Source organism: Suillus subalutaceus, assembly GCF_016647625.1.
Source record: "Suillus subalutaceus strain FC151 chromosome Unknown DFJ58scaffold_45, whole genome shotgun sequence".
NCBI lineage: Eukaryota > Fungi > Basidiomycota > Agaricomycetes > Boletales > Suillaceae > Suillus > Suillus subalutaceus.
In genome coordinates this window covers 54826-72978 of record NW_024540294.1, presented here as the reverse complement: position 1 = coordinate 72978, position 18153 = coordinate 54826, and the positions used below count along the sequence as shown (strand labels likewise).

General features: G+C 47.3%; 2 protein-coding genes across 2 annotated transcripts; one reads left to right on the top strand and one right to left on the bottom strand.

Annotated features, from left to right (window-relative positions):
• Positions 1–1524: 1524 nt before the first annotated feature.
• On the top strand, positions 1525–2640 carry DFJ58DRAFT_879881 (uncharacterized protein). The gene is made up of 4 exons (XM_041394516.1): positions 1525–2171; positions 2234–2298; positions 2353–2461; positions 2510–2640. The coding sequence occupies exons 1-4, from the start codon at positions 1749–1751 to the stop codon at positions 2600–2602; spliced, it is 690 nt and encodes a 229-aa protein (XP_041244465.1). The 5' UTR covers positions 1525–1748; the 3' UTR covers positions 2603–2640.
• An 8470-nt stretch (positions 2641–11110) lies between these two features.
• DFJ58DRAFT_659649 (kinase-like domain-containing protein) lies at positions 11111–12208 on the bottom strand (the record flags this gene model as incomplete). The annotated part of the gene is made up of 3 exons (XM_041382099.1): positions 11111–11746; positions 11804–12075; positions 12139–12208. The coding sequence occupies 3 exons, from the start codon at positions 12206–12208 to the stop codon at positions 11111–11113; spliced, it is 978 nt and encodes a 325-aa protein (XP_041244464.1).
• Between the last annotated feature and the right edge of the window lie 5945 nt (positions 12209–18153).

The following is an 18153-nucleotide window of genomic DNA, read 5'->3' as shown; positions in this document are numbered from 1 at the left end:
AGCCAGTGGAGATCATCTACCAAGATCTATACCGAATTCGATCGTCCACAGGATGCTGACCTGAAGCGACACATGAAGTTTGAATTCAACCGAGGTTGGGGACACAATAAACTTAAAGAAAGTCAGGACTCTGAGACATCGTGCCAGAAGAATTGTAGCTGCAGTGAGATAGCGGCTCATTTGAATCGCTGGACCGCATGGGAGGATCTGCACGGGCTTTCCAAATAATAGCACAGCGGATTGAAAGGTGGTAGAGTAAAATATAAATCTGAGACGAATTCATGTATCAGGCAGGTGCCAAAGTTATATGGACAGCAGATAGAAAATGCCCCAGACAGCGATGGGGAGTGTTGGAAGCCGTGCAACACCAGTCCAGCTCCAGGATCGCCCGTGACCGGTTGACGACAACTCCAGGATTGGCCTCGACTTAGAGCTCAGATCAACGGACAGCATCTGATGTTTACCCAGAAGCTGTCCACACTGCAGTGCTTATAATCCTAGGCACACTTTTGAACTTATCAGAATCAACAGTATCCGCAGACAATGGACATCCACTCACTGGGGATATGGTGTACTACTGGTTATCACATGTAGCTTAGCGTGTTGCGAGTATCGGGCCATGTTAGTAGAGGAGGGTCTTTGTTAGATCCATATGTCTAATTTCTCGCTACCCACTCTTGCAACCTTAACATCAATCTCATCTGCTATACAGTTTTTGGCAAATCCCACTTGCCGCTCGTATCGCACAAGTGTGCGCCGGCCGTCATACCTTTGTGGACAACTGCTCTAAATTTGTTAACCAGAGATGCTTTCGTATCCGAAAACCTTACCCTGCCTCCAGCCCGGCACGCTAGCTTTTCTTGCTTGCTACTGACAGGCGCGTGCCGCGTGCACCCAGACTTGGCAACACCGGCCCGACAAACCATTGAGTTAGAGTTCCCAAGAAATATTGTAGATTTTTTGAAGAACACAAACGTCCTATAATTGCTCACAAGGATACAAGGCAAATTGAGATGCCCGGCGTATTAACGACTGTGCGTCTGAGTCTGCGCGAAGCTCTGAAGTCCAACAGAGACAAGTACTTGCATGTATCAAAACCAAATACTCAAATTCTACAGGCATGATTACTGAGTAGGAATGGCGACTTTAGATAGCATGGTATAACCTGCAGATGGCATGATCCTTCTTGTCGTATACGTCGCCACTCGGTAGTAAAATGGGAATTTTGTAAAAGCTGGAGAATGACGCTATGCATATGGGAGACGTCCGCGTCAAGCTTGAGGGCCTTCGTGGTGTAAGGCTGTGTGAGAGTTCGAAGGAGAATAATGATCGAGACAAGATGACAAAGGGACCTCGGAAGGGTGCCGGTGCCATGGGGACGTTCAAATAGCTTTATATGTGCTTTCTTCATCAGGCTAGAGCGAAGTAAAAATTGCCGTCTGGGGGTAAGCCTGGGCGCGCCAGTCTATATGCTAGGCTATATATGGACCGCAGTGGGTGACGATGGCATCGGTTTGGATCTAGCTACAGCTGGAATAGCTTCAACACCCATCAAATGAGACTTTTAATGTTCCCTATGTCACGGTTGATCGTGGGGATCGCGCCAGTCAGAAGTGTGCCATAAAGCACTGGCAATACTTCCAACTTGCCAAGTCAGTGGACTTATGTAAAACCGCACGCAAAACAGGATAAAAAACAATCACCTGGAAATCGGAAACAAAAACAATTGACTGATATCCAACTCCAGCATGTATTCCATTGCCGGCCTCGCTATTCCAGTACCACCGGGCCCACAAACCGTGGAGGGACTGGCAGTATTAACCACTTTACGGTCCTTGCAATATGGAATTTCCCGCACTCGTGCAATCGCCCCTATCGCTAAAGCAGAATCAGGTGCCATTCGCACAAGCCCAACCACCTTCATTGGCAAGGCCGTGTCCCCGATATACGCCCTCACGTTCTTCATCCCATCCGTGACATATGCTCTGTGCGTCACCGGCAACCTGTTCATGCAGCCTGCATGGATGCAGCGCATGAGCCTACCTAATGATTACTTCCAACACGAGACCAAAGTCGCGCTGAGAATTGCAGCATGTGCATCGACCTTTGTGCTCCTCAGGTTCGCGGGACGCGCATTCACACACCTTGGGAACCAGTGGCACACGATCGGGGTGTGTGCCATTCTTACTACTTGCGTGTTGAGGATATGTGTAAGTTGACCGCTCCTCACTAGAGACGGGAGAAGTCCAGAGTCGTGCAGACAGGTCCATATGAACTGGTGCGTCATCCGATATACATGTGGGTCTCATGTTGCATTATCTCGGTCAGATTTGGTGTTGATATCCTCCTTAGGAACGTGCTCATCCAGCAGGCGCTTTTTGCAGTGATGTTCTGGTCCTATGCGCCACTTGTGGGTCTGAGTATCGCTGCTGGCGCATTCGCTGTCAAGATACCTATCGAGGTGAGTGTCTTGTTTTTGTGTACTCAGCAGTACTTATTTTATTTGTAGGAGGCTCTTATTATGGAGGATGCTGCTGTTGCAGCAGAATACCGCGCATACATGCAAAGGGTGCCTGCGCGCGTCATTCCATTCCTCTGGTGATGTGTTTTACTTGAATAATAATATGTCATAATTGCAACGCGTCGAGTCGGAGGACTCATCATGATTTCGAAGGGAAAGTATTTCTATAATCAACAACTTGTATAGTATACAAAAAATCCAGAATCTGTATGTAAGTAGTTGATAGGCAACAAACTAGTCTTGACCATGTCCGACTAATGGGTGACGTTTGCAAACAGTATGAAACCGCTGGCGAGCAAGCATATACATCTAATAACTGGTCATCTCATAACACTACTCGTCAGCTTCCTAATCCACAGGCCCAAGCTTTCAGCCAATCTTGACAAAGGATACAAGAGGATGATAGTCCAGGATAGGACAACGCCAAAGGACCATTAGAACTCATTGTTTCCCGAATCGTCCTTATTCCCAGTGTGTGTTGGCGCGACGACAATTTGGAAACAGAGAACGTCGAAAGCTCTACTTTCATGTCCGTGCTGCTAAGCTCACATTCAGCAAGATGGTGTGCGCTATGCGGAATGGGCAATGAAAAAGTCTGGAGACTTCTGAATGGAGCCCGCTCCATCCATTTAGGCAGCTGGTATATTTTCCATTTATTGCTGAAGTGGCAGAGGCGACACACGTGCCGATTTTGTTCGTACATTGTGTATGTGATGGAGATGACATGAGATAGCGAAGCGAGGAAAGCCGCTCCATGCACGGAATTGGTGAAGGATGACCATTCGGGAGTCATGCACTCAAAACCTGTTACCGTTAAGGTTTTTGGGTCGTACAGAGCTGGAGAACCTTCGTGGTTGTCCACACGGGATTTCCAGGCATGGAAAATGCAGCCTGACAGAAGGCCCACATTCTCAAAGTCCACTGCGATGGAAGGTGTAGCCAGCAGGACTGGGGCCAGGAGGCTGAGGTCCGGTCCACCCTTTCGTACTCACCTCATAAACAATGTCCACCGCGGCGTCATCCATAGCAGTGAAAACACATTGTGTGCATGGTGGGACCAAAAGCTGTCACGCTGTAGTCCACAGCGGAGTTATTGTTCCCTCTAGGTCGCATAATGAATGTGCTCTTGCTTGGGACCACAAGGTGTCGCTTGGTAGTCCACAGCAGAGCTATTAGTCCGTGTAGGTCACAAAATACTTCTGGATTACAGTTATCATGCACATATGGCATCTACCTGGGTTCTTCCAGACTCGACGTGCATCCAGGTTCTGTCAATGTCATCGACTCGGGACACAACTCTTACATTTTCCGAGTTAAGTTACCCATTTTACTGCTACTTGAGCAGGGAGGACTTTGGAGTTTGACTGAATGTTATTGAAAGCGTGATATTCGTAAAATCAAACTGCACAAGGGGTGAGCTTGGAATCTGAATCCGATGCAAAACCCGCCACAAAGTAATAGTGCAGCCGATGCATGAATATTGGTCATGCCTACAGCTAGATACTCTGTGAATCATAATCCGTGGTTGATAACGTTGATATCTGGTGAATTATACAACACTATAATTAGAATCAGATCAAAATCAAAAGAGAGAAAAGAAGACTGAGACGCACTACTATCAGCTGGAGGCCCGACTATGTTCTTTGAATATTGTACCGCCTCAGGCGAGCTTTGGGCGATATTTTCAAGACACGGCGGGTAAGCGCTAAGCAATGATCGGGTGCTGAAGCATTCGACGTTTCCTAAAGTCGGAGTTCGAAAAGAAAGAGGACACTCTTGGAGGTGTGATGCTGTGGCGTGACATATCACATTGCACTGATATAACACAGCCTCTCACCGACTGATACAACAAGCATATGGCTATGCGAACCTGATTGACAGGAGGAAAGATGATGTGATGACACAATTGAGTTGGTAGTTGCACCTGGGAGTTTCTGCAGGCTAAAATAACGTGAGCTTCTATAGAATGTCAGTAGTGTTGCCGCAGCTTCGGCCTCCGACCGGTTTTAGCCGTGGCCAGAGCCACAAATATTTGAGCGGAGTGCGTAATTTAGCTTACATAATTTACGGCCCAGCTCAGCCAAAGTAGCTATTTTTAATCCGAGTTAAGGGCTTAAAGCCAGCACAAATTAAATTAAATATATTTTTAAATCCAAATTAAGATTAAATTTAGAGCATCGGGATTTCGGGGCTCGAGAGCCCAATGGGGAAGTATTTGCGCTACACTTGACATTGATCATGGATCATCATACCAACTACACAAACACACATACTTCTACAATTAACAGATACATGGGGCCCCAAAATGACGTGAGTATTCCCGTTAATGTTCGATCAAAGTCTAAAACAAACGTTAGCAATACTGCAGCCTCGCTCGAGCGAGAAAAATTGATCAAGCGTTACGCGACGCTGATATGGCATCGCGAAGAGTCGTTGAGGGAGGTGGTCGAGGGCAAGTAGTCGAAAGGGTCGTTGAGGGAGGTGGTGGAGGACAAGGAGCCGAAAGGGCCGTTCAGGGGCTGTGGAAATCGAAGTTGCGACACTGGGTGTTGAAAGCATTGGGTCGCAGGGTGGGGGAGTAGGGCGATCGCTGTGAAGGCTGTGAATGAAGGATGCGATAGCGCAACAACGTCAAGATGCGTAAGATAGACCAGTAGCTCCTGCATCTGCTTTCAAAGGACAATGGAATCTGATTCCTTCATGAATTCACGAACGATTTCACCCTCGTCGTTTTCGACGATTAGCATCCCTGAGGAGCGCCAAATCGTTTGCATAGGCACGTTCAGAGGTAAGCTCGAGCAGAGCATGTCGGCGTTTCGTGAGGGCTGGTGCAGGTGTAGGGATGGAAGATGATGTTGTCATCAGATCTTCCTCTGAGTGTTGTTGACTTGTCGTCACTCCCCGATCTTCTGATAGCTCAAGACGGTTGTCGGTTCGTGGCCTTGATTTCATTGGTAGGGAGAGGGGCAGAGTGGAAGGAGGGAGGGGGAGTTCCTTGTCTTTAGGGAAGCGGGTAGATGTATGCGTTAGGACTGTTGGAGTAGATCATATCAACAAACGGAAATCATATGAGGAGATTGTGCATGCACCAATTCAAGCAGAATATCTGCAGGACAGCCAAACAACCATTAGAATTCGAAGTGCAAAGGATCGAGTTCATTGGAATGTGTAGTCGATCCTTTCTCTGGCCCATATGACGAGGTTCAAACTGACGAGCAACGCGAGTGACATGGGGACAGGAGTGGCAGAGGAGGAATGGCGCTATGACACTTGTCAGATAGAACGGGAGGTGCTGGCCATTCAAGTACTCCTCGGTATCTGCGGAACAGGTGGTATCGCAGCAAGCTGTGGTGGGAATGATGGTGAAAATATGGGCGCTCCTAAAAACGTTCAGGAAGAGATGATGAAAAAGATGTGTAGGACTCACGGTGAGGTCTGGGAGCAGGCCTGGTAAGCTCCCAGAACTGCACGATCTGAGCTCGTGCAGTGTAAGCCACCAAGGAAGATGTTACTTCCCAACAGCCAAGTTTAGTTGAAGATTGCTATGCGAAGAGAGTCCAAGAGCTACAAACCCGCTATTGGTTTGGTGAGTTGTGAAGCATTAACATTCTTCATCTCGCAAATAGCACGTGCTGCCTCAAAGTGACAAACATTTCGGACCCAAGGCCAAGCACGTGACTCCATAAGACTCGATCATGGTAAGTGGGTGGTGCAGAGTTTGGCAAGGTCGCTGTTGAATGCAATGCGCTGGAGAGAGCTCAAAACTGCATGGAGGATCGTGCAGCCAGCCACTGAACAATGATAGGATTAGCGGTGAAGAGTGTGCTTGAATCGAAATCGGCTCACGGTGACCAATACCACTGACTTACTTGTCCGTGAAGATGCCATTTTCATGGTAGTCAGCGATTCCACGATCCTGCTCAACCAATGCAGGGGAAGACAGTGAGCGCAGGTCTTGTTGTGATAGAGCTCAGTCGAGACATTGTTGTAAATCTAGAAGGTGTTCAGCATGACATCAGCAATCAATGTTAGAGTCGTCTATCCTGGAAGAACTTCAGGCGCTGATCATGCAGCAGCATGCTGGTCATAACCAAGATTTCAGCCGGGGACTCATGCCCCAATTGCCATCTGAAGGCGCAACTAAGGGGGGCTCAGTGCGGTGCACCAAGTGCAAGGCGATGAATGCCAATGGGGTGGCACGAAAGAAGACAACGAGACCGGACAACATGATGATATATCCAATGCCGCCATAGATCAGGCTGAGTATGGTGAGCAACACCCATCGACTCTCCCAGTGGTGAGGGACTTACACTCGTATCAGCCGTTCTACTCTAATAGCAATGGTTTAGCAATCATAAAGATGGGAGAAAAAAAGGTGCACCTAGTACTGAGAGGATTATAGCGCAGAAGATGCATGGTAGATACCGTCACCCTCACAATGTCATAAATCATCAGAGCGAGGTGACACTCAGCAAATGAAAGTGGTGAAAGAAAGACAGTCAAGCAAAGAGAGAATATATAGTTGAAAACTGAAATCATAATACCATGCGAGAGGCATTGCAAAGTAGCGCAAAGAAGAAACAAAGAGTAACAGCAAACATCACAAGTCGTAGGTAATAGGAGTATCATCAACATCATCACACTCCTCCTCTGCAATAACTCTGAGAAGGGTGTCATAAACATCACCTGTCATTTCGCTGCTGGAAGATGTCAAAAGAGTGTTAGTCTCCTCTCCCTCACCCAACGCCTGATACTCCATAGCCTTTTGCGACGCTGCCCAACCTTTCGTAAAGTTAAGTCGTTCTTTTTTCACGAGAAACTTTACCACCTGCAGGGCCTCCATCAGGACTGGGCTCATGTGATTACGTTTCTTCGTGTCCGTCTCACTACTGGACGAAAATACTCACTCGCATGGAACAGCAGATGCCTGTATAGGGAGGTAGTCCATCGCGATACCATAAAGCGTCGGAAATAAGGTCTCCGAGACCTCCTCATGGTCAATAAATATTTTAATTGTAGATATATGGGATGCTTACCATCCAGAACCCAAGTATGTCTGTTCCCTTGGGGCTGAGATTAGCTGTAGAGTAGGCCTCAAATTCTTGCTTGACTGTTTGGGCGCCGCTGTTGTGACATGGCAGGACGCCGATGTCAGGAAGTCCATAAAGACGGGAGCCTAGCGTGCACAGTTGTTGCCGAGGTCTTACTTCATTAGCTGGAGACGCGACAGATGCTGAGCTGTTCGTGGTTCGTTTTTGATGCATCTGCATGTGCTAATATTAGATCAAAGTTGCATTTATTAATTTGACAGACGTACCAAATCGATTATATATTTCTCTACATCTTTAACCAGGTGTTCCGTCCAACGACTCCGAACCCATGACATTCGGACCGCAGGATCAACAACTATAAATGCAATCGTGAGCAACCAAATATTTAAAAAAAAGATACCGGACTCACGCATAGCGACTGCATAGGCATTTGTGGCGCCCAGCCTGTCGTCATACTTATCTGCCCAAGTCAAACCTATCTCAACAAGAGGGCCGCAGTGTGGGACGTGTTTGCCCAAAGAAATCCACCGCTCGATCAACATTTCGAATGCCGGGTATGCACCACTTAGCATGGGAGTGCGTTCGCCCGACATGCATTGTTGGACAGCATGGGGCGCCTAGTATAGAATGATCAGATGGACTGTAAGTTTTGAAGACACCAAAACTAACCTCTAGGATTACTTCGACATCCTGTAGGAACTACCACTCCATCGGACTCAACTTGAACTTGCTGATGGAGCGCTGAGTGGGAGAGTCGAAAAATAAATTTACTGCCTGGGTAAAATATTAGCTCATGACAAATATTTCATGCGTGATGCCTTACCTGGTGAAGGGCTCGTAAACGGTTGAGCATGACGTAGACTGAATCCCAACGGGTTGCCTCATCAAGCAGGAGTTCGACAACAGGGAGGCATAGTGTCTTGCCCGCGTCATCTTGGAACCACTCCTTCTCGTTACCTGTGACGAATCGTGTCCCTGAAAGAATTACGTCGCTGGTTTGACGCGCGAACCGTGCGCACAAGGTCCCTAGCTCTGCTGATAGCTTTCCCAGTCACCACTTCGAGGTACTCCGCCTTGATGATTGTGCGATCGCCGATTACCCAATGTTCGTTCACAAGCGAAAAGTCGGCATTGTGGTAATCATCAATAATATGCTTCACACATATATTGATGATATGTGGGAAGCATGGGATTCTGTGGTCGATGGGGTGAAAATCGACACCACGGCACTCCAGTTTCTCCGAAAGCTCTTGCATGGAAACCTGGTTGTTTGCAGCGTTGTCTAAGGTAAAATGACCAGTCTAAACAAAGTCAGAGCGTGTTATACGGTACAAATAAACACTGACCTTTTTAGTCACACCGGCGCGATCAAGAAGATGCAAGAGGACTCCTGCCAGGAATTCGCCTGTGTGACTGCCTGGAATGTGATGGAATCCTATTAGCGCACCCCTCAAAACGAGGATTGAACTGTGGTCGGCCTTAGCGATCCAGTGGGCAGTGAGTGCCATGAATGGGCGAAGGTTAGAATCCGACCAGAGGTCAGATGTGAATGAGACCTTTCCCTGGGCGGCCTAAAAAATATAAGGCACTTTGTAGGGTCTTGACAGCTGTAGACTTACCGCAAGGTCCCTCTTCAACACATTGAAGTATTCGTGAAAAGTGTCGATGACCAACTCGCGAACTTTGGTACGGTGAAATATATCGGTCTCATTCACCGATGGCCGCAGAAGATGGATCAGACGGCGAAATTCCGGACATTCAATAACATTAATGGCCTGAGGACAATTATTAAACATTGTGTGTAGAAAGTATACATTGACTCACTTGATCGTCCGCAATGATGAACTTGACGATTTGTTTGTGCATCTCGTCCAGACTAAATGCAGGCAATGCGTCGTCTGGAACTGACAGGCTAGTTCCGGGGAGTGGGCCAGGACTAGGGGGAGTACCGAGTGAGTCTAGCGTGTAAGCCGGATCCTTCAGCCTTTGACGCATGGTCGCGACTGTCCAGCCTTCATCCAAAAAAGTCTTCAAACGTGATGACTTATGGAGGACATGCCAGTGCTGACGCTCTGCCTCCTCCAGGTAAGTGTCGGTATGATCGGTGAAGGCGTGTGCACGATGAGCTGAAGTGCCTGTACTAGGAAGGTATGACATGACATGGTGAGTGCCGTCGTTCTCATGGATTTTTCTGGTGAAGGATGTCAGAAAAAATGACAGACTCCAGACATGATACTCACTCGCAGGCTTTGCATATATTCGACAGAGTGGTAGGGTCCTGTCTGAAGAAGAAGTGGACATCGGCAGAGGATTTAGGCAGTTTGACTCGGCCACCAGTGGCCAGAGGATCAGTTAGAACGGTACTCATTGCAGTCTGCAGTGGACTATGGCCTGCATCAGGCCCAACTGCAGGCGCAGGTGGGTTGACCACTTCGTCCTCCTCATCCCCAGAGACGTTCTCAAGGTGGAAGGATTCCCCTTCATCTGCGGCATTTTCTCGAAATCGGATAGGACGCTGACGATGCCTTTGAGGGTTATGAAGTATGTTTGCATTCGCTGCAGCAGCGATTGGAGCGGGAGCAGCAGCGGGAGTAACAGGAACAGCAACGGGAACCGGAGCGACAGGAGCAGCGACAGGAGTGGGAGGAATGGGATCAACAGTGGGGACAGCGACAGCGACTCTGGCAGTAACCTGGGTAGTGTTCTTCCGTTGAGGAGGCATGTTGGTGGCAGGTGGTGGTGAAGATGATCCAACAGCAGAATTACCGGTCTAGATATATCATGACATCTGGGGAAACCCCAGAACATGCCGATGTGCAGTGATCTTGAGCCCCTGATGGAAAAGCCCAGAGAACAATTGTCACGAGGTATGAGTCCGCAACTCTTGCATGCCTCATGCAAGTCAAATCTGATTCAGCGGTGAGTGGGAGGTGAAAAAAACTCACGCAACTGTGCGTACCTGGAGAGAATCAACTCCAACTTGAAACTCCAGATTCCAGAGGGCCCAAAGGGTTGAAGTCGAGTACGTCTTCATCCTCAGGTGCAGTTGAATGATCGATGGAATCAAAACTAGATCTCCATCGATAAGCACTCAGTGAGTCGTCATTATTATGTGGTGTGGCTGGATTGCCGATATTAATGGTCCAGGAAGTCACGATGAGTCCCTCGCAAGCTGCGAAGGTCATTTCCAGGCAGGGCTGGAGGCTGAAGGATGTTGAAAGATAAGAGGCGCTGCGTGGGAGTTGAAGTTTTTCAGATATCAATATATCCGGTTCGGTGGTTATTGCATCCGCCACGTCATATGTATGCAAAGCTCGTTGTGAGAAATTGTATGTGCTGCGAATCCTACTATATCACAAAGTACGCGTACAGTACTTGCTTGTACAAACTACTCCATACAGGTGTCCAACAGCATCATGATCTAGGTCTTTTCCGGCGTGGAGTTGAAGATGTTGCATGTAATGGGGAGTCATTACGTGGGCGCAAACTTGCAAATTGCAATCACATTAGTTCGTAAGTACTAAGATAAATGGACTACTCACATACGAGTCGATCTGCGAAGCGGCGGGCATGGAGGCACTGCCTCAATTACACAGGGTTTGTCGAAGAATGGAGGGGAATGTGTGATAGGTACATCAGGCTGGTTTATATCCAGCAAGCACGCAGCTGGTGCAGGTGGTGTAGAACGAAGTACGTGAAGCAATGAGCGAAGGTGGTCATAGTCGGGATCCTCTGAGAATGCGAGTGAGCGTGTGTAAATGAGAATTGTTGCAAACTCGACAGGAATTCCATGACATAAATCTTCGATGGTGGTGTTCACTTTGCGCTCAAGTATGGAAGTGCTGGAAAGTTTCTCTTGGTCACTGGTTAACCATGGAAGGGAGCCCTGCAAGAAGTATATCAACATGTACGTAAGTGACTCGAGATCGTCACGACGACCTGGTTCGACTCCCAAGTGATTGTTGATTGATGCAAATGCAGGAGTGCCAGTGAGACGTTGACCTTGGCGAAATGGAATATGGACACTGGTTGACATATTCCAGAATTCCTTCGTGATACCGAAATCAATAATAAAGGCGGTGTGCCTCAAATCACCAAGACCCAGAACAACATTCTGTGGTTTGATGTCACCGTGAATATAACTGTGCGAGTGAATGTATTCGAGACGTGAGAGCTGGGGAAAGGGGTTAGTGATCTGTACATGCATGATGCAACCCGCACACTGACTGACCAGCTGATCTCCTAGATTTATGACAGTGTCAAGGCTGAATTTTCGGCTGTGGGAAAGGAAGAGACTGTGGAGGGATGGCCCAAGGAGATCGAGAACGAGAGCATGATATGTCGACTCCCTACCGAACCAGAGGGCGCGGGGAATACCAATACCACCTTCAAGGTGTTTCAAAACGTTGTATTCGCGCTGCACGGAAGATGAGCGGGTGATGGGTTCGAGTTTGACGGCAACTGCATCATCCTTTATGATGTTCCATGCACGATACACGACAGCTAATGGGGTCCAAATGTCAAATTCAACATGTAGTCAGTAATCATGATATGTGAATAACATACCATACGAGCTGGATCCCAATACATCTCCTAGTCTAAATCTTCCATCAACTCGAACGGGGACCTTATCCATAGTGTATACAAGTAACAATAGCCCACAAGTATAAAAATCCAGGGGATCCGACAACAACACTGGAGGCAACAAAAAAGCTATTATTCCACGCAACCGCGTAGCTTGAACTGGCTTGAGCTGGCTTAAAGCGGTTCAAGCCGCGGTTCATAAACTTTTGGCTTGTAAAAGTTGGGGCTGGTTCACATGGCTTACGAATCGGACCAAGTCAGTGATCAGTGGCTTGGCTAACGGGTATCGCCGAACTTCTGGCAAACCGGTAAATACCAAACCAGAGCCAGCCATAGCCGAGCCGTGGCATTACTAAATGTCAGTGTCACAGCCACAATAATTTGAGCCTTGAATGCAAGCTATTTTCTGTAGTGCTTCGTAGTAAGGGCAAGTACCGAGAGCTTCCCCTCACGATACATCCAGCTGGACAATATTTGGTCAATTTCCCATTGGAGACGTGGCCCAGCCTAGCGCTCAGAACGAGAAGGAAATACAATGATGTGTTCTCCAACCTCTGTACGTGTACTCTAAGACCCTTGACTCTTGGCAACCTCACTCTGCGCTACTCCACGCCTGTCACGGTTGTATCATATGTCATTACGAGGGCTATTCAAATGACTTGATCTCATCGTACTTGGCACCATGATGCGATCAATCAAGGTTAGCCGGTTAAGCAGATATCCAGATTTGTCACTAAAAAGCGCTGGACGGTGGTATATCTGCACGAACTCCGTGTTAATTGAGATACGAAGTCACTCTCGTACGCGTGCTCATCCTTTTCTTCTACAGACACGATCACTCCTCGTTATACGTCTCATACACGTTCACCTTTGATTCTCCGTCTCGATCAGCGTATTAATTTCTCTCCCTTTCCCGTTCCTAGTCCGAGTCTTTTCATTCGTGAGACCCTATAGGCCCCATCCCAATATGACCATAACCTCAAATGATCCCACTTTGTGGCCGGTTATCAGTGGTGCTCAACTTACCAGTTATTTCATGGGTTCGTAGAGAGAAAGAGTGATGACGATGTCGACGTCTCACGATCATTGATTATTGTTTCACAGTCGCAACCTCTACTGTGGTTGTATATGATTGGGGTGAGCGGGATAATGCTTTCCGAGGGAATCATTGATATTCATATAGTATCCAAGCATTAACATTCAGACAAGAGGTAAGCTGATGTCATGACCTGCGCGGCCTTCTCGCTAAGGGTGCTTTCACAGTTCGAACTGATTTGGGTGAGCAAAGTCTTATATCAGAAGTAAAAATAGTAATGGAGTTGACCTGGGGCAGAGGCAACGCTGGTCTCTCATGACTCTGCTATATTTCGGTGTGAGTAGCTCATGTTATGAGTGTACTCGGCAAGTTATACTGGCTTAAATATATCTAGGTGCGCTACTTGGGGATACTATATGCTGTGTATGTTTGCGAGGCAGACTTGATGATACTGCACTATGCTAATGAGCCATATCTCACAACTAGCATCTACCCACCGTGTATGTGTCCCAAAATATATTGTTTTCTTCTGACTGACGTCATGCAGCGACTCTTCCGTTCTCGATGACAGATGAAGTGGGTACTACTGATGCCTGCCATTCCCATTCAATTACTAACTGCGCTTCTCCATAGGCGTGAGTGATATTCTCAACCGTCTTGTTTCTTCAAGATAATAACTTCAACAGCTGTGGGTTCATTTGAAGTACTCGTTCCACGAAATTGAAGTCACTGGGTTTTCAGGCACTATTTTTTGGTTCGCAGAGGCATGGATCTCTGTCGTCGTCAATGCCATGCTGGGCGGTGAGTTCATCTGGGGTACCTTACTGATACTGACCCGACTGAAATATCATGCAAGTCATCATGATGGTGCCGGATACATGCCATGTATCAACGATCCAAAAAGATGCTCATCTTTCTTATGGTGATTTTACTGGCTTCCACGATCACCTCCGGAGTTATGACGGGAATAGCATACACCGGCGTTACAGGGGGTAAGCTTTGGTTGATGAAAGCCTTGAGCACATAAGACTTATGAAACAATACTAGAGGAATGTGTCCTCTCTGGCTACCGTGTGTGTATTGCCGAGATCACGCCAAACGGGGCAGATCTGGGTTACGAGAGTTTGATATCCACTGCTATATGGGAGATCCTCGCCTTTTGTCTTGCGGTCTGGATTGTTATAAAACACTTCCGTGAACTGCGAAAATCACCGAGCGGATCGACCGTTGGGGACTGTTTCATGGCGTTAATAAAAAGCCACGTGTTTTACTTTCTAGTGTGAGCTCGGTCATTTGGACGTTATTATATTCTTTTTTCGCTGAAGTTCCGCATATGTTAGCTTTGCTGCCGTGGCTTGCCTCACTCTTGGCGCCATGTCTCCAAATATATCGGTGCGCTAGCCTTCGAATAACATCTGCATCTGACCACTCCTCATCATGTCTACAGTACTCATCTTCTACGGGAGCTTCTGTCTATAACGGCATTATGACATTTTCTCAGGCGTTGCAGATGTTTGTGCTGGGACCGCGTCTGATCCTCAGTGTTCGAGAACATAATGCCAAGATCGTGGCCAGGTCCGACGAGGGAACATGCATGACATCCATTGCTTTCCAGGCTGGTAGAGATGCGTTGACTAGCCGAGATGTGTAAGGCTAGCATGTAAAACGACCCAAACGACCAATCACAGTACTGTGCGGGGAGCATACAGATTATCAGTTTCGTTTTGCGGTATTTAATTAGTGTTTTTTTTTTGTATTCTGAAGTGATTTGGAGGATACGATTTAGTCTGGACAAACCGATGTCAGCTATGCCATGCTGTATTATTATCGGAACTATCTGCCCACACATACATGTGCGGAGCTACACGACATCTCCCACTCAAAACATGCGAGTTTAGATACACATGTGTTGCTATTTACAAGAAGTCTCGCCTAATGACACCAGAAATGTGGCGGCGTGCGCTTCAAATTCGAAAACAATGATGGTTATTCCCAATTTTGCGCAAATCCTGCCGTATGTGTGAAACCTCAAGCAATGATTCCCGCAATCGCAAGATTTTAGCAAGTCTTTCTATAGTGGAGAATAAGCCTCAAATGCGGAATAAGAAAAAAACACGTAGCTCTATGCTTTCAAGTTCATGTGTGGTATGGGCCAGTGGAGATCATCTACCAAGATCTATACCGAATTCGATCGTCCACAGGATGCTGACCTGAAGCGATTCATGAAGTTTGAATTCAGCTGAGGTTGGGACACAATAAAACTTAAAGGAAGTCAGGACTTCTGAGACATCGTGCCAGAAGGATTGTAGCTGCAGTGAGATAGCGGCTCATTTGAATCGCTGAAGTACACGGGAGGATCTGCACGGGCTTTCCAAATAATAGCACAGCGGATTGAAAGGTGGTAGATATAAATCTATGATCTAGCGAAGAAGTATCAGTACAGTATGAGACGAGTCCATGTATCAGGCGGGTGTCCTCACCTATGTATATTATCGTTATATGGACAGCAGATAGAAAATACCCCAGACGCGATGGGGAGTATTGGAAACCGCGCAACACCAGTCCAGTTCCAGGATCGCCCGTAACCGGTTGACGACAACTCCGGGATTGGCCTCGACTTAGAGTTCACATCAACGGACAGCATCTGAGGTTTACCCAGAATCTGTCCACACTGCACCGCTTATAATCCTGGGCAACTTTTGAACTTATCAGAATCAACGGTGTCCGTAGACAATGGACATCCACTCACTGGGGATATGGTGTACCACTGGTTATCACATGTGCCTAGCGTGTTGCGAGTATCGGGCCATGTTAGTAGAGGAGGGTCTTTGTTAGATTCATACGTCTGATTTCTCGCTACCGCTCTTGCAACCCTAACATCAATCTCATCTGCTATACAGTTTTTGGTAAATCCCACTTGCCACTTGTATCGCACAAGTGTACGCCGGCTGTCATACCTTTGTGGACAACTGCTCTAAATTTGTTAACCAGTGCTACTAGTAGAGACGCTTTCGTATATGAAAACCTCACCCTGCCTCCAGCCCAGCACACTAGCTTTTCTTGCTTGCTACCGACAGGCGCGTGCCGCGGGTACCCAGACTTGGCAACAAGCACTTTGAAGTGTCCGTGCAAGTTTCGGTACCGGCAAAGCAAGGAGTACCAGACGCTAGATATCGAACAGTGGGGCCCCGGCCTGTGAGATATTAATCTTGGAGGTACTCAGCGTAGTTGAGCATCGATGAAATGGAAGTCGTCCATGTTGTATCTCCTCTGGATGGGAGGACTGATCAGCATCAAGACAGCCTCTGGGAAATGTGGATCGCCAGGCGAGCTTTGGGCGATATTTTCAAGACATGGCGGTATAAGCAATGATCGGGTGCTGAAGCATTCGACGTTCCCTGAGAAGCTAAAGTCGGAGTTCGAAAGAAAGAAGACACTCTTGAAGCAAGAGGTGTGATGCTGTGGACCTGTGGTGTGATATATCACATTGTAAGCCAAAGGCACTGATATAACATAGCCTCTCACTGACTGATACATAATACCCCAGCACAGGCATATGTCAATATGATCACATGAATGACAGGAGGAAAGATGATGTGATGACACACACAGGTTGTTTCTGCAGGCTAAAATAAGGTGAGCTTCTATAGACGGTCAGTGTCACAGCCACAATAATTTGAGCCTCGAATGCAAGCTATTTTCTGTCACTAGTGCTTCGTGGTAAGGGCAAGTACCGAGAGCTTCCCCTCACGATACATCCAGTTGGACAATATTTGGTCAATTACCCATTGGAGACATGGCCCAGCCTAGCGCTCAGAAGGAGAAGGGAATGCAATGATGTGTTCTCTAACCTCTGTACGTGTAGTCTAAGACCCCTGACTCTTGCCTCGTGTCCACTCTGCGCTACTCCACGCCTGCCACGGTTGTATCATATGTCATTATGAGGGCTATTCAAATGACTTGATTTCATGATACTTGGCACCATGATACGATCAATCAAGGTTAGCCGGTTAAGCAGACATCCAAATTTATCACTAAAAAAGCGCTGGACGATGGTATATCTAGATGTACGAACTCCGTGTTAATTGAGACACGACGTCACTCTCATACGCGTGCTCATCCTTTTCTTTTACAGACACGATCACTCCTCGTTATACGTCTCATAGACGTTCACCTTTGATTCTCCGTTTCGATCAGCGTATTGATTTCTCTCCCTTTCCCGTTCCTAGTCCGAGCCTCTTCATTCGTAAGACCCTATAGGCCCCATCCCAATATGACCTTCATCTCAAGTGATCCCATTTGGTGGCCGGTTATCAGTAATACTCGACTTGGCAATTATTTCATAGGTTCGTAAAGAGCAAGTATGATGATGTTGACGTCTCACGATCATTGACTGTTGTTTCGCAGTCGTATCCTCTACTATGATTGTATATGACTGGGGTAAGCGGGATAATACTATACGAGGGAATCGTTGATATTTATATAGTATCCAAGCATTAACATTCAGACAAGAGGTAAGTTGATGTCATGAGCTGCGTGGCCTTGTCGCTAAGGGTGCTTTCACAGTTCGAATTGATTTGGGTGAGCAAAGTCCTATATCGGAAGTAAACATAATAATGCAGTTGACCCGGGGCAGAGGCAACGCTGGTCTCTCATGACTCTGCTATATGTCGGTGTGAGTAGCTCATGTTACAAGCGTACTCGGCAAGTTGTACTAGCTTACATATATCTAGGTGCGCTACGTGGGGATACTATATTCTGTGTATGTTTGCGAGGCAGACTTAATGATACTGCACTATGCTAATGAGCCATATCTCACAACCAGCATCTACCCACTGTGTATGCGTCCCAAAATACATTCGTTTCTCCTGACTGACGCCATGCAGCGATGCTCCCGTTCCCGATGACAGATGAAGTGGGTACTACTGATGGCTGCCATTCCCATTCAATTACTAACTGCG

Bases quoted from the DNA above. Each gene is read 5' to 3' on its own strand.
- DFJ58DRAFT_879881 (XM_041394516.1), top strand. From the start codon at position 1,749: ATGTATTCCATTGCCGGCCTCGCTATTCCAGTACCACCGGGCCCACAA. The intron at 2,172-2,233 runs GTGTGTGCCATT...GCTCCTCACTAG, and splicing joins ACCAGTGGCACACGATCGGG to AGACGGGAGAAGTCCAGAGT. The intron at 2,462-2,509 runs GTGAGTGTCTTG...TTTTATTTGTAG, and splicing joins CTGTCAAGATACCTATCGAG to GAGGCTCTTATTATGGAGGA.